At 40.3% G+C, this 13,438-nt stretch overlaps 1 protein-coding gene across 3 annotated transcripts; it reads left to right on the forward strand.

The window, feature by feature from the left end:
- Positions 1–51: 51 nt before the first annotated feature.
- LOC5520325 (protein artemis) lies at positions 52–12,384 on the forward strand. 3 transcript variants are annotated; one of them, XM_032365425.2, is made up of 16 exons: positions 52–398; positions 1,068–1,119; positions 1,186–1,267; positions 1,377–1,436; positions 1,783–1,838; positions 2,176–2,216; positions 2,826–2,886; positions 3,331–3,403; positions 3,660–3,694; positions 4,703–4,805; positions 5,001–5,108; positions 6,285–6,415; positions 8,635–8,695; positions 9,103–9,194; positions 9,933–10,048; positions 10,433–12,384. In XM_032365425.2, the coding sequence occupies exons 1-16, from the start codon at positions 290–292 to the stop codon at positions 11,821–11,823; spliced, it is 2,571 nt and encodes an 856-aa protein (XP_032221316.2). In that variant the 5' UTR covers positions 52–289; the 3' UTR covers positions 11,824–12,384. The 3 variants fall into 3 exon arrangements, with proteins under 3 accessions (XP_032221316.2, XP_001640245.3, XP_048583827.1); XM_001640195.3 differs by having other exon boundaries at positions 53–398; positions 3,657–3,694; XM_048727870.1 differs by lacking the exon at positions 52–398 and having other exon boundaries at positions 1,066–1,119; positions 1,365–1,436; positions 3,657–3,694.
- The last annotated feature ends 1,054 nt before the right edge of the window (positions 12,385–13,438 follow it).

Here is a 13,438-nt window from a genome sequence, read left to right on the forward strand (position 1 = left end):
ATAATTACTTTATTTATCACGCATGATTTGCGCATGCGTTATTTTAAAAGCGAGAGGGACTGGTGACAATTTAGAGAATCCGCCATTTTCAAAATGGTCGCACTCTTAAGAAATAAGTAATGTTTTTTTTAAGTTTTATCTTTTCAAAAGACTCTTAAATTGATGATACTGGCTCAATATCACTAAATGATGAGCATCTGTTTTTATTCAAATAATGTCTTATTGCTAGGTCTCAAAGACCCAAATAATTCCGTGTATTCACGTTACGAAGCAAGGCCAAGCCGAAAGGATGAGTTGTTTTCGGGGGAAACTCTTGGAATACCCTCAAGTCTCCATCGACTGTTTTGATAATGAAAACCTTGATTCCTACGCATACTTCTTATCACATTGCCATAGAGGTACGATCATTGTGCGATAATTGTTTTGAGGCACAGTGTTAAAAAAAATTCCCCCAGCAAGTCAACCTGGTCAATCAGCTCTTCACAGATAGCCCAGGCTCTGTCAACATAGCTGTAAACTCACCCGCATTAGGCGGGTGTCACAAGATTTTAGACTTCATCACAAGTCAAAATTTTGTGAGAATGTTCATACATTCATTGTATTCACCCGCATTTGCTATTTTGGGGTTTTTCACATATACTGTACTTCACCTGATTTCACAAGATTTCTGTCCAAGTTGGGTTGACAGCTACATATGTGTCAAGTAATTTGAACCAAACGGCTCATTGACCGTTAGTAGAGAGAACATATGGAGTTGTTACTTTGTGCTAGTATTCTCCCCTGAAAATGTAATAAATTCAATCCAACGTGATGTAGTACTTGTAGCCATCCATTTCTTCCACTGTACTAAGTAATCATTTTGATTAATGATTTTGAGAACCACTACCCCCCTCTCCCTCTGTTACACATCAATACTGCTTTTGCAATCTGTTAAATCGACTGTTTCATAGTTAAACTCAACCAAACTTTAATCATTCTTTTGATGTGCAATCGGCTTAGCAAGCTTATTGGTTTGGTTTGATTGATCACAAGTCTCATATCTTATCTTTTTTGATATTCGACATTAGATCACATGCAAGGCCTAGACTCTGCCACTTTTTCAGATGCCATCAAGTCAAAGTAAGTCTGTTATATAAAAAGGCTATTAAGATGATAAACTAGAGTGAAATCTAATTTCTTTTATAGAAAACAAAGAATATTCTGCTCAGAGACCACTAGAAATTTACTTCTTTGTGATGCATCCTTTTCTCACTTGGAGGAGTACTTGGTAAGCCTCTTTTAAATATCTCATTATTCTGTTGCATGCTATAGTAAATACAGTAAACAAGAGTGTGGAATTGGCCTGAAATGTGTTTTTAATTTAGTTTTCTTTCTAGACTGGCATTCCATTAGACCAGCCTTTTGTAGTGACCCCTTATGATAAAGAAACTAACAAGGTATAGTAGGTATCTGAATATATATGCACACCTATAAGTCATGTTGTCCTTTGTGTATGATTCAAATCTCAAGATGACACTATGGTGCAATCAATAAAATTTGGAATCATCTCTGCACATATTGTTACAGTTGAGTCAATAACCCAGACCCTTTGTAACTCAAACCTGTTTGTATGGGTCAATCCATCTTTCCCCCTATTTTTAGGGATTTTGTTTAAAATGTTGAAGAAGAGTAAGAGAATCCATAAAAGAACAACAAGTCTGACTCAGTGTGTTACACAATAATTTTCTATGTACTATATAACATAAATGCTTTAATGTAAGCATGGGCTTGTTCATATTCCAGGAGGAGGTGATCACAGTTACACTTTTTTCTGCTGGCCACTGCGTTGGGTCAGTCATGTGAGTACTAAGTGCTGGAATGGAAATGGAATACAATGAATGATAAAAGCCATTTGTTTTTTAAAAGAGATGCTGTACTAATGCTGACATTGCTGCTGTTAAGCCAAGCCAAGTGCTTAAAGTGTAACACCATTACAGCTGTTCATTTTAGCACCCTGCCCAAATAAAGAAACTGCCCAAATAAAGAAATTCAAGAATTTAAGCCCCAACAAGTCCCTCTTTATTATCAAACAGTTAAAGATGTGTGCAGAGCCGTTTTGCAGAGCCGTTTAAGAGGTTTAATTTAATTTCATACTATTAACAGTATTGCAAATATAACCACTGTTGTCCTGTCTAGGTTCCTGTTTGAGGGTTTGAAGGGTAATGTGCTATACACAGGTGAGCATTGCCATAATAAATACCCTTCTCAAACTCTGCCATGATAACAAGAAGTGCCAACCCTGCATAGGAATGCTGCAAAGAATGGCAGGGCTTCTTTGCTCTATTTCAGTGAAATGATGATAGTATGAGTTAGCATCCAAAAGTAAATTCTTGGTTGTCGGTTATAGCATGGGTTATATAACTGAAGACATCGAATTTTTTAAAATATAAGCCATAAGCTTTAATTTGATACCAATTTCACTATGTCTACCAGGGGGGTGCTACGAGGTGCGTATTTTCTTGACCTCAGCTCATGGACTATGTTCCTGTCAATTGAATTAACTTGAATAGACTAAGATATCCACTACTTCTTTATACATAACTACAGACATTATTCCTTATCATGATTTTAGTCCATGATTTTCACCATGTCCTTTAGAGCTATTTCTTATTCACCCAGGGAGATGCACACCCCCCTGTGTACACCCCCCCTTGGCCGCCAAAAAGTGGGTCATTTCTTAAAGGAATTTTCAAATACTGTGCTTTTTCCAAATGATACCTATGACTGCGCACCCTCCCCCCCCCTGGATGTTGTCAATAAGTTTGAATAGTACATTTATGTTGCAGGAGACTTCAGGTTGGCTACAGGTGATACCAAGCGCATAACAGTACTTCACTGCAATGGCAGGTAATGTAATTTAGGTAGCTGGTGAATACCATGCTCAGAGTAACTAATAAAAGTATACTCAGGGTTGTACCCAAGGGCTGGCAGCTGGAAAATTTTGCAAGCTAAAAAACAAGTTCCTTAAAAAGAGCTCTAAGCAAATTTCTTTGGCAGCAAATCTCGTTTGCATTTTCCAAATTTTCAAGTTCAACATGTGTGACCACAAATGCAATGACTGTTTTGGTATATTTTACAGTATGAGTGTGCACTGTTTTGACGTATTCATGTTGACTTGCTTGGCTTGAATAGCTGGTTTAGTTATTGTTTATACTGTATTTGTCTGGCTCAATCGCTTGGCCAACTGGCAATCAAATCCGTTATAGACAATTCTGTTTAGTGTAGCACACTAGAGACCTATGAGCTCTGATTTCCTCCAAAACTAACTGTCAAATTGCTGCTTGAATTCAGAGTGAAAGACATTAGAAGTGTCTACATTGATACAACGTTCTGCCTGCCCAAAATGATGTCCATCCCTAGTAGAGTAAGTTTGTTCCCAACCCTATGGGCTACATACCACGTGGTACACTATGGGCTCCATATAGTACTGCTACATGGTACATTATGGGCTATTTACTACAGTACATGGTACAGTACACTTTGCTACATATCACTTACATGATACACTATGGCTGTAGGCTATAGGCTGCACCAAAACCCATACTTAGTATTTCACATAGTATGTAAGCATTTTGAAATAATTTACTCATAGCTAGCTGACCCTTACATTTTTTTAGAAGGAGACAAATGATGCAATTTTCAAAGTGATTGACAGGTGAGATACTAAACTGTAGAACTAGGAACAAACAGAAAAATAGAATCAGGAATGTTTAGGGGAAAATTTCATTTTTTCACCTTATAATGATTGGGTAACAGACACAATATTCTAAAGGTAATGATCTTTAAAAGAAGCGATAAGTACATTAACAGACAAACGGTTTTGATTTCTGGTTGAGACACAAATAAGTCATTTTAAAAGAGCTTCATGCTTTCTCATCTGGTAATTTCTATATAAAAAAATCAAAATTATAAATCCAATACAAAGCCTTTCTAGGCTTGGCGCAAGGATCTAGAATGAGATACCAGCTTCGCTAAGAGACAAACCCAAAAAAGCTTTAAAAAATGAATTACACCTTCTGTTATTGGATACTTCAACAAGATGTGATGACTACGTTGGTGTCTCACAAATAGGCAAAGCAGTAGGATACAACATCGCCCAAAATAAATATTTTTACCCCATTCTGCAAAACACTGTTTTTAAGAAAAACAGCATTAATAAACTTTCTTATCCCAATACTTTGCTTTTATTTTGTTAAATTACCCAACTTCTACTTTTTTTCTTCTGTGTTTGTATTGGATTTTCTTGTTTTACTATAGTCTTTTCTGTTTGTGCGTGCATTACTACTGCGTGCATGTGTGTGTGTGTGTGTTTGTACTTTTTTGTTGTCTTTTTTTTCCATGAATATAAATAAAAAATATGATAGAACAATTATTCAAATATATTTAAAACTCAACCCACCTTGATTAGCTATGCTATTTGTGGGTTGAGTAAGCACTAAAATGTAAAATTGAAAGAAATTAAATTAAATTAAAACAGACCTAAACAGACCTGGATAATTAGTGGGTTTAATAGAAGCTTGTGTTCCCTAGTCCCAACATGGACATTCTTAATTTAATACAATAACAGGATTTTAAATGCAAAGCACTGTGTAATAGGTGATATACAAATGCTTCTGCTTTTATTTTAGAGGACCATATGCTAATTATAACGTTTTATACCCAGATGGTTCAGCCAGGGAGCAGAACATGTTGTTAGTCTGCAATGCAAGTCAAAGTATGGGTACGAGTATATGCTCAAGTCAATTGCCATATACTACAAGATTAAGGTGAGATAACCTTCACAGTGCAATGCATGCTAGTGTGGCCAACCTGAAAAAAATAGGATAGGATATTTACTGTACAGGACTTACTGTAAAGTTAGATGTTCTTTGATGTTGAGATGTTAAACTAGTTGATAACAGATATCCAAATGGTGAGATATCTAAGATGATATAACCATCCCATCTGATTGTTTCTCTCAGATACATGTTAGTGATGAGAGGCTAGAGATGTACCGTTATTTATCCGATATGATTCAACACTTTACTACAGATGCAAGCAAGACAAGAATCCATGCATGCCACTGGAAGGTATCAGCGTATTATATCCACACACTGCCATACATTTGATTCTTGATAAAAACTCAGGGTGGGGTCCAGAGTAGGATTTCACTGACCAATTAAAGCCACATTGTCACCAGCTACTTCCGGTCGATTACGTAACAATATCCGATGATTTTTAACGGAAAACGCGAAAAATATTTCAAAATATTGAAAACAGTTCAAATGGGCACCATTAGTTTTGGTAACAGATCACTAGATCTATCCAGAAACCCTTTCTATCCATATAAGCACATGAACCAACCATCGTTACCAACGAAGCGGCAGGGCAAAAACACAAGTCACCAGGTCGCCGAAAATGTGCAATAGTCCGATCAACATATTGATATTTTTTTACGTATTTTTATTTTTGCAAGTCAAACGTTTTAATGGAAAGTCACTTTGTCAACATCGCTCTCTTCACTCACCATTTCGTTCTTCTGAGTCCAAGAGAGCGAAGTGAATTTCCCATGGGCGGACAATAGTAGCCAGACAATTGGCGCAACCGAAACACCGGGCAAGGACGTGATTGGCTTATGGGCTGGCATCCCTTCTCCGACGTCAATATATTTCTCCTCCTCAAAGAAAAGCGAAGGTGGAGGGGGGGGGGGGGGGGGGGGAGTTTTTCTTGCTCGAGGATCCAGCGTTGCTTTTTTCCGGCTGCAAGGATACCCCGTGAAGGGAAGTGGGCTGTTGCTAGCATGGGGCGAGCAACGCACTTTTGATAAAAAATGTTGACGTTTTTTTTCACATACAAAAATAGAAAATCAGGGTGCGTAGCGCCCTTTACGCATATGTGTTTATCAAGTGGGACTTTTTCCATATTTGGGAATTGTTTTATTTGAAGGAAAGAAAAACAGTTACAGTTTTGGAGCTTATACATACCTGTGCGTACTAGTCAAAATGACCATGCTATGCGCCTGTAAAAAACACCGTTGTATTGCCAAAATAATGGAGAACTTGTCGGAGAGTAGGCTCGGTTGTAGTGGAGGATTTCAACAGAAAATCACAACGGCTGGAAACCGAGCCTTGTCAGGGAGAAGGAGATTTTTCGAATATTTGCCGCGTATACCATTCGTTCCGCACTCCCACCAGTTTTCACGTTTCTGGCGACGCTGCGACCTGTTGACCTGGCCTGACTGACTATTTTTCTACTCTATTTTCTAGAATTCAGATTCATCAACACTACCATGTGGGCTTGTGCTGCCGAATGGGCTAGAGCCGAAAGTTCTACGAATTCGGCCGTCTACTTTTTGGTTTGCACAGCGTCCCCAGCCTCTCCCTGCTGACAACATCAAGTAAGCACACTTCTTAGCCTGACAACATCAAGTAAGCACCCTCCTTAGCCTATCAACATTAAGTAAGCACGCTCCTTCGTCTGACAACATCAAGTAAGCACGCTCCTTAGCCTATCAACATCAAGTAAGCACGCTCCTTAGCCTGACAACATTAAGTAAGCACGCTCCTTAGCCTATCAACATCAAGTAAGCACGCTCCTTAGCCTGACAACATCAACTAAGCACGCTCCTTAGCCTGACAACATCAACTAAGCACGCTCCTTTGTCTGACAACATCAAGTAAGCACGCTCCTTAGTCTGACAACATCAAGTAAGCACGCTCCTTCGTCTGACAACATGAAGTAAGCACGCGCCTTCGTCTGACAACATCAAGTAAGCACGCTCCTTAGCCTGACAACATCAAGTACGCACGCTCCTTCGTCTGACAACATCAAGTAAGCACGCGCCTTCGTCTATCAACATCAAGTAAGCACGCTCCTTAGCCTGACAACATCAAGTAAGCACGCTCCTTCGTCTGACAACATCAAGTAAGCAGGCTCCTTAGCCTATCAACATGAAGTAAGCACGCTCCTTAGCCTATCAACATCAAGTAAGCACGCTCCTTAGCCTGACAACATCAAGTAAGCATGCTCCTTAGTCTGACAACATCAAGTAAGCACGCTCCTTAGCCTGACAACATCAAGTAAGCATGCTCCTTAGTCTGACAACATCAAGTAAGCACGCTCCTTCGTCTGACAACATCAAGTAAGCACGCTCCTTCGTCTGACAACATCAAGTAAGCACGCTCCTTCGTCTGACAACATCAAGTAAGCAGGCTCCTTAGCCTATCAACATGAAGTAAGCACGCTCCTTAGCCTATCAACATCAAGTAAGCACGCTCCTTAGCCTGACAACATCAAGTAAGCATGCTCCTTAGTCTGACAACATCAAGTAAGCACGCTCCTTAGCCTGACAACATCAAGTAAGCACGCTCCTTAGCCTGACAACATCAAGTAAGCACGCTCCTTCGTCTGACAACATCAAGTAAGCACGCTCCTTAGCCTGACAACATCAAGTAAGCACGCTCCTTCGTCTGACAACATCAAGTAAGCACGCTCCTTCGTCTGACAACATCAAGTAAGCACGCTCCTTCGTCTGACAACATCAAGTAAGCACGCTCCTTCGTCTGACAACATCAAGTAAGCAGGCTCCTTAGCCTATCAACATGAAGTAAGCACGCTCCTTAGCCTATCAACATCAAGTAAGCACGCTCCTTAGCCTGACAACATCAAGTAAGCATGCTCCTTAGTCTGACAACATCAAGTAAGCACGCTCCTTAGCCTGACAACATCAAGTAAGCATGCTCCTTAGTCTGACAACATCAAGTAAGCACGCTCCTTCGTCTGACAACATCAAGTAAGCACACTCCTTAGCCTATCAACATCAAGTAAGCACGCTCCTTAGCCTGACAACATCAAGTAAGCATGCTCCTTAGTCTGACAACATCAAGTAAGCACGTGCCTTAGCCTATCAACATGAAGTAAGCACGCTCCTTAGCCTATCAACATCAAGTAAGCACGCTCCTTAGCCTGACAACATCAAGTAAGCATGCTCCTTAGTCTGACAACATCAAGTAAGCACGTGCCTTAGCCTATCAACATGAAGTAAGCACGCTCCTTAGCCTATCAACATCAAGTAAGCACGCGCCTTCGTCTATCAACATCAAGTAAGCACGTGCCTTAGACTGACAACATCAAGTAAGCACGCTCCTTCGTCTGACAACATCAAGTAAGCACGCTCCTTCGTCTGACAACATCAAGTAAGCACGCTCCTTCGTCTGACAACATCACTCCTTAGACTGACAACATCAAGTAAGCACGCTCCTTAGCCTATCTTTTAGTACCAATTGATAGTATCAGAATCCACATTTTACGTGGCTTAAACTGTACGTTTTGCTATTAAAGAGCCCTTTTCAGCCACACCATAGTGTTTTCTAACAATATTGGAAGACAGATTATGAGAAGAAATCTTAAAATAGCCATCTAAAATTAAAATATCTTGCAATATTTAACAAATTTAATCGAAAATATTGCAATAGATTACCAAAATCAGCCGATGGAAATGTGTGCTTTCTCGCACTTGGTACTTTGCTAGGATGAGAAAATGGTGGCAGATATTTGCTAATGCTTCATAAAAGGATGTTTCCTTTATTAAACAGAGCTGTATTATCTTTATAATAGGTATTGCAAAGAGCAGAAGATGTGGCGTGTGGTCCACTCCATGCATGCCTCCATGGAAGAGGTATATTTGATTTGATTTTTTTACCTAATCTACCGACCGCGACAAACTATTACTTACCTTCACCAGAAAAAGGTGCATATTTGATATGCAAATGGGTAATTCATTTTTCCATATAATTTATTTTTGCAACACTTTATTTTCGGGTTTTTATTATTTTTGTAAAAAAAAAGACAAGCCACTTTATTTTCGCGATTTGCAAATTAGGGTCAATAAAATCAAGCAAGTGGGATTGAAAAGTGCTATAATCATCAAAAGTAATTATTAGTGTAAAAAAAAAACAGCAAAAATCTAAGACAAGGTGTATCCATAAAGCTTTTTAGACGGTTAAAAGTTCAGTCAAAGTCTTTTGTGTAATCACTTCATTTTCGCGTGGAAACAATCTACTAGTACAGACTTGTGGTTCACAGATCCGTGACCTGGTTGGCTACCTCCGCCCGGAACACGTGCACCCAAACGTTGAGCCAGGAGGGTTGTACACCATGGACGACGCCAAAAAATGGTGAGATCATTTATCCACCCTCATGGTGAGATCATTTATCCACTCTCATGGAGAGATCATTTATCCATCCTCATAATAGGATCATTTATCCACCCTCATGGTGAGATTATTTATCCACCCTCATGGGGAAATCATTTATCCACCCTCATTGGGAGATCATTTATCCACCCTCATGGTGAGATCATTTATCCACCCTCGTGGTGAGATTTTTTATCCACCCTCATGGTTAGATCATTTATCCACCCTCATGGTGAGATCATTTATCCACCCTCATGGGGAGATCATTTATCCACCCTCATGGTAAGATTATTTATCCACCCTCATGGTGAGATTTTTTATCCACCCTCATGGTTAGATCATTTATCCACCCTCATGGTGAGATCATTTATCCACCCTCATGGGGAGATCATTTATCCACCCTCATGGTAAGATTATTTATCCACCCTCATGGTGAGATTTTTTATCCACCCTCATGGTTAGATCATTTATCCACCCTCATGGTGAGATCATTTATCCACCCTCATGGTAAGATTATTTATCCACCCTCATGGTGAGATTATTTATCATCCCTCTTGGAAAGATAATTTATCTACTCTCATGGTGAGATTATATATCTACTATCATGGGAATATCATTTATCCACCCCTTGCCTTTATTGTGGAAGAAACTAAAACGAGCTCACCCTCCTAAGTAAACAGAATGAGCGGTTAACACTTACACTAGGGCTTTACTCTTTAGGCTTAGCGATCTGACACGCGGCGATCCCGGTGACGAGAAAGACATCGATGATGCGTTTAGGACACTGTGTAGTGCAGGCAAAAAAAAGCGCTGCAAGAAAGCGCCAAGTGCGTCAGGTACTGTATGTAATGCTCTTGTCAACACAGCTTACTTTTCAGGGAAGTGGTATAACTAGAAAGACTACAGACGCAGGTGGTCTGCGTAGTCGTGGTGAAATCAGGGAAATAAATCAACACAAGGGTAAAATGGTATGTTAACCCCTCGGTGAAAACATAGTAGTGTCGCTGAGTTTACCTTTTGGCTTTTGCTCCGACGAATGGCAAATGCTCCAAACGTCAGCGAGACTTCAGTTTTCACGGAAGCAAAAACATACCATTTCAACCTTGTGTTGATTTATTTACCTTTCATGAAGTTCAGCTGTCTATTGGTGCCTCATTATAATAAGCTTACCTTATAATTTAGCTTTTATTTAATTGCTAACGTCTTTCTGTTTTTTCCAGTCACTGATTTCTTTAGAGAGCTCGGGCTGGAAGATGATGATGTCCCTGTGGCTCCCCTTCCACCCAAACGGAGGAGAAGAACTAAAACACCTGATGCAAACCCTGCCCGCCCTTCAGAAGGTAAGGAAACACGTGCTGGGAAGCCCGTCTCTTCTTTGGAAGGAAGGGAAACACCTTGCGCCAGTCCTTCACGCCTTGTAAAAGAAGAGAAGTCACCCTCCTGCTATCCACCGGAAAAAGAGGGGATCCAAGATATCTATAAAGACGGTCAAGTCGAGAAAGACGACCAGAGAACGATTAATGAAGGAAAGTCAGACTCAGAGTCAGACTCTCCGGCGCAAGAGGAGAATGATGATGAGAAAACTAATATACGTTTCGGGGAAGAGAGGAGGGAGTTAGCTTGTCCAGGTGGAGACAAAATGGAAAGCACCGCTCAAGTAATTGTGGATTGTTTGAGTACAGTCAAAGTAACTAATCTGTCTAGTGTACAAGATGTAACAAGTCATGAAAAACAAAGCAGTGGTGTCGTTGCTGCTGAAACCGCACCTCAATACGGGGACTTATTGATGTCAGATAGAGAGGATAACCGCTCAGTAGCTGTAAAAACTGATAAGGGAAACTATAGAGAGGAGTCCAAACGTATTTTAAGTGTGGCACAGGAAACTAGAGTACCGAGTATAGATAGTATTGAACGTGTCGAGGAAGACTCAGCATCATACAGGGAGCATGTCACAGAGAAAACTCCGCAGGTTTGCATTGAGAGCGGTGAGGGCGACGCGGCACACAAATCTGAGTCGGTGTATGAGAGCATCGAGGATAATTCCCAACATAACAATAGGCTAAGGTCAGTTCCTCGCCTGGGGAATACCTTTGAGAGCGCGAGAAGAGATAGACGTGATGTTGGAGAGGGGGGTTGTCACATTGCGGAGTCCTCAACAATGCATGCTGAGGAATCCGATGTGAAAGTCGGTCAAGGAAATGAGCTCCCTGTTGTCGAGCACTTCTTGGGCGGCCGCAACTCTTGCAAAACGTCATCGGTACAACTGACTGATTCTAAACCACGTGGGAGTTCTGTAGCAATAATAAATCAGCCGATTAAGGTCCCTGATGTCAATGCTCCAGGGATAGCCATCGTTTGTCAAACGTCCTCGGGGCATCAGACTGACTCTAAACCACGTGGGGATGATGTGTCACTACACAGACAGGGTGACCACCTTGCAGGGCTTGTTAGCGCAGGCGAGGTGCGATCCCCGGGTTGTAGCCCTGAGGATGTGCTTGCGGTTCCGGCCTCCCCTGGTTTAGTTCCTCCTAGCAGCGGGGCTCTGACTGATTTATATCAAAGGCTTCATGCTGGTGAAAATATTGCAGCAAAGTCCATGTCTTTTCGGTAGTTTTTTTTTATATAAAGAATTACACTCACCATTTAGAAGAAAGAAAAAGAAATTCTATTATATTTTTATCGAAAAATATCGAATAATAATAAAATCTTAAATTCCAGTCCAAAAATTCGCTCTTATCAATACAAATCTTTATACCATATTTTGTTGCTGCCTTTTTTTTCTCCAAAAATGATACATCGATCAATTTATCCACTGCCATTTTTATGCTCGCTACTCACCACTATCGCTGGATAAATAGTGAGTCACGAACCAATCAGGCTGCATCAGACTCGTAGCCAGTCGTTATTTGCTGTTGCGCGGTAACCCACAGGCACCCTGTAAAGCGGAGACAAAAAAAATATGAATTCCGCACCCTGACCGTCATACACAGTGCGATTCTTCAACCTCCCGCCTGCATCGCGCGCCGTCTGGGTACGAGACTGTATGGCGAATATTCTTAGATGGCCTTTTCCCAAATACTGCAAAAAACGTCGATTATGTGACGTTTATTTTATCTTTTCCACTTTATGCTAAACTGACATGTTCGAAAATAAAAAATGTAAAAGATTAAAAGTTTTTTTTTTTTTTCATTTTGCGCGCGAAAAGTCGACAATGAAAGAAGAGTCCCAGTATTTTGCACACGCACATTAATTTTTCTGGGTCATGGTGACAATGCCTGAGTCATTGTGAAAATGATTATGTCCCTAGTGATATTCGATCGTACTTTCTGGTCAGAAAATCATTTTTTTGTGATTGAAAACTGCTGTGAACGGGAACTACGATTTGTTTTCCTCCAGAAGAACCTATTACTCTCTTCTGCTGTGATACTGTTGAAATTCAAACGAACTTAGCCATCCACAGGCTACGATGATGGTTTTCATCAGTCAGTTTTGACCCTGGCTTCAGTGTAACTAAATCATTTCACCCCAATAGATGCCCTTCCAATGTTACAACTAAATGTATCATCTCTTCCCACTTTTGACCTCGCTCTGCTGGTATACGCGAGTATATTCTGTTTTGAGAAGACCTTTCTTTTAGTGTCAGTTATAGTTAAATCTGAAGACTTTTTTTAAGTTTTGTGAACATTATGTGTTCTTTTACTTGTCGACGTTGGGCGTTGTAATCTACATACGAACAGGGGCGTGTGTGGCCAGAATTTTTCATATGATACAGACGTTCTGAAATTTCAAATGTATTATTTTTTATCAGAAATCACAGCTGGACGAAAAACATACACCCAGTCACGAAAAATAGCTCAATAGGGTCTGCATAAAAACGGTTCAGTAGTGTCTGCGCGAAAAATATAGCTCTATATGTTCTGCGTGACAAACATAGTTTAAAAGGTTTTGCGTGACAAACATATTTCAATATGGTTTGCGCGACGAAAATAGCTTAATAGGGTCTGCGTAAAAAACGGTGCAGTAGCTAGGGATTTCGTGAAAAAATTTAGCCCAATAGGGTCTGCGTAGCAAACATAGACCAATAGGCAGATAGGGTATGCGTGACAAAGAGTTCAATAGAGTTTGCGTTTGTTTTAATATGGGGTTTGCGTGACAAACATCATTGAGCTATCAAGAGCTGTAGGGCAGATGCCAAGCAGACGTGACTCACTCAACAAAACGAACAA

This window comes from Nematostella vectensis, chromosome 1 (genome assembly GCF_932526225.1).
Source record: "Nematostella vectensis chromosome 1, jaNemVect1.1, whole genome shotgun sequence".
NCBI classification, from domain to species: domain Eukaryota; kingdom Metazoa; phylum Cnidaria; class Anthozoa; order Actiniaria; family Edwardsiidae; genus Nematostella; species Nematostella vectensis.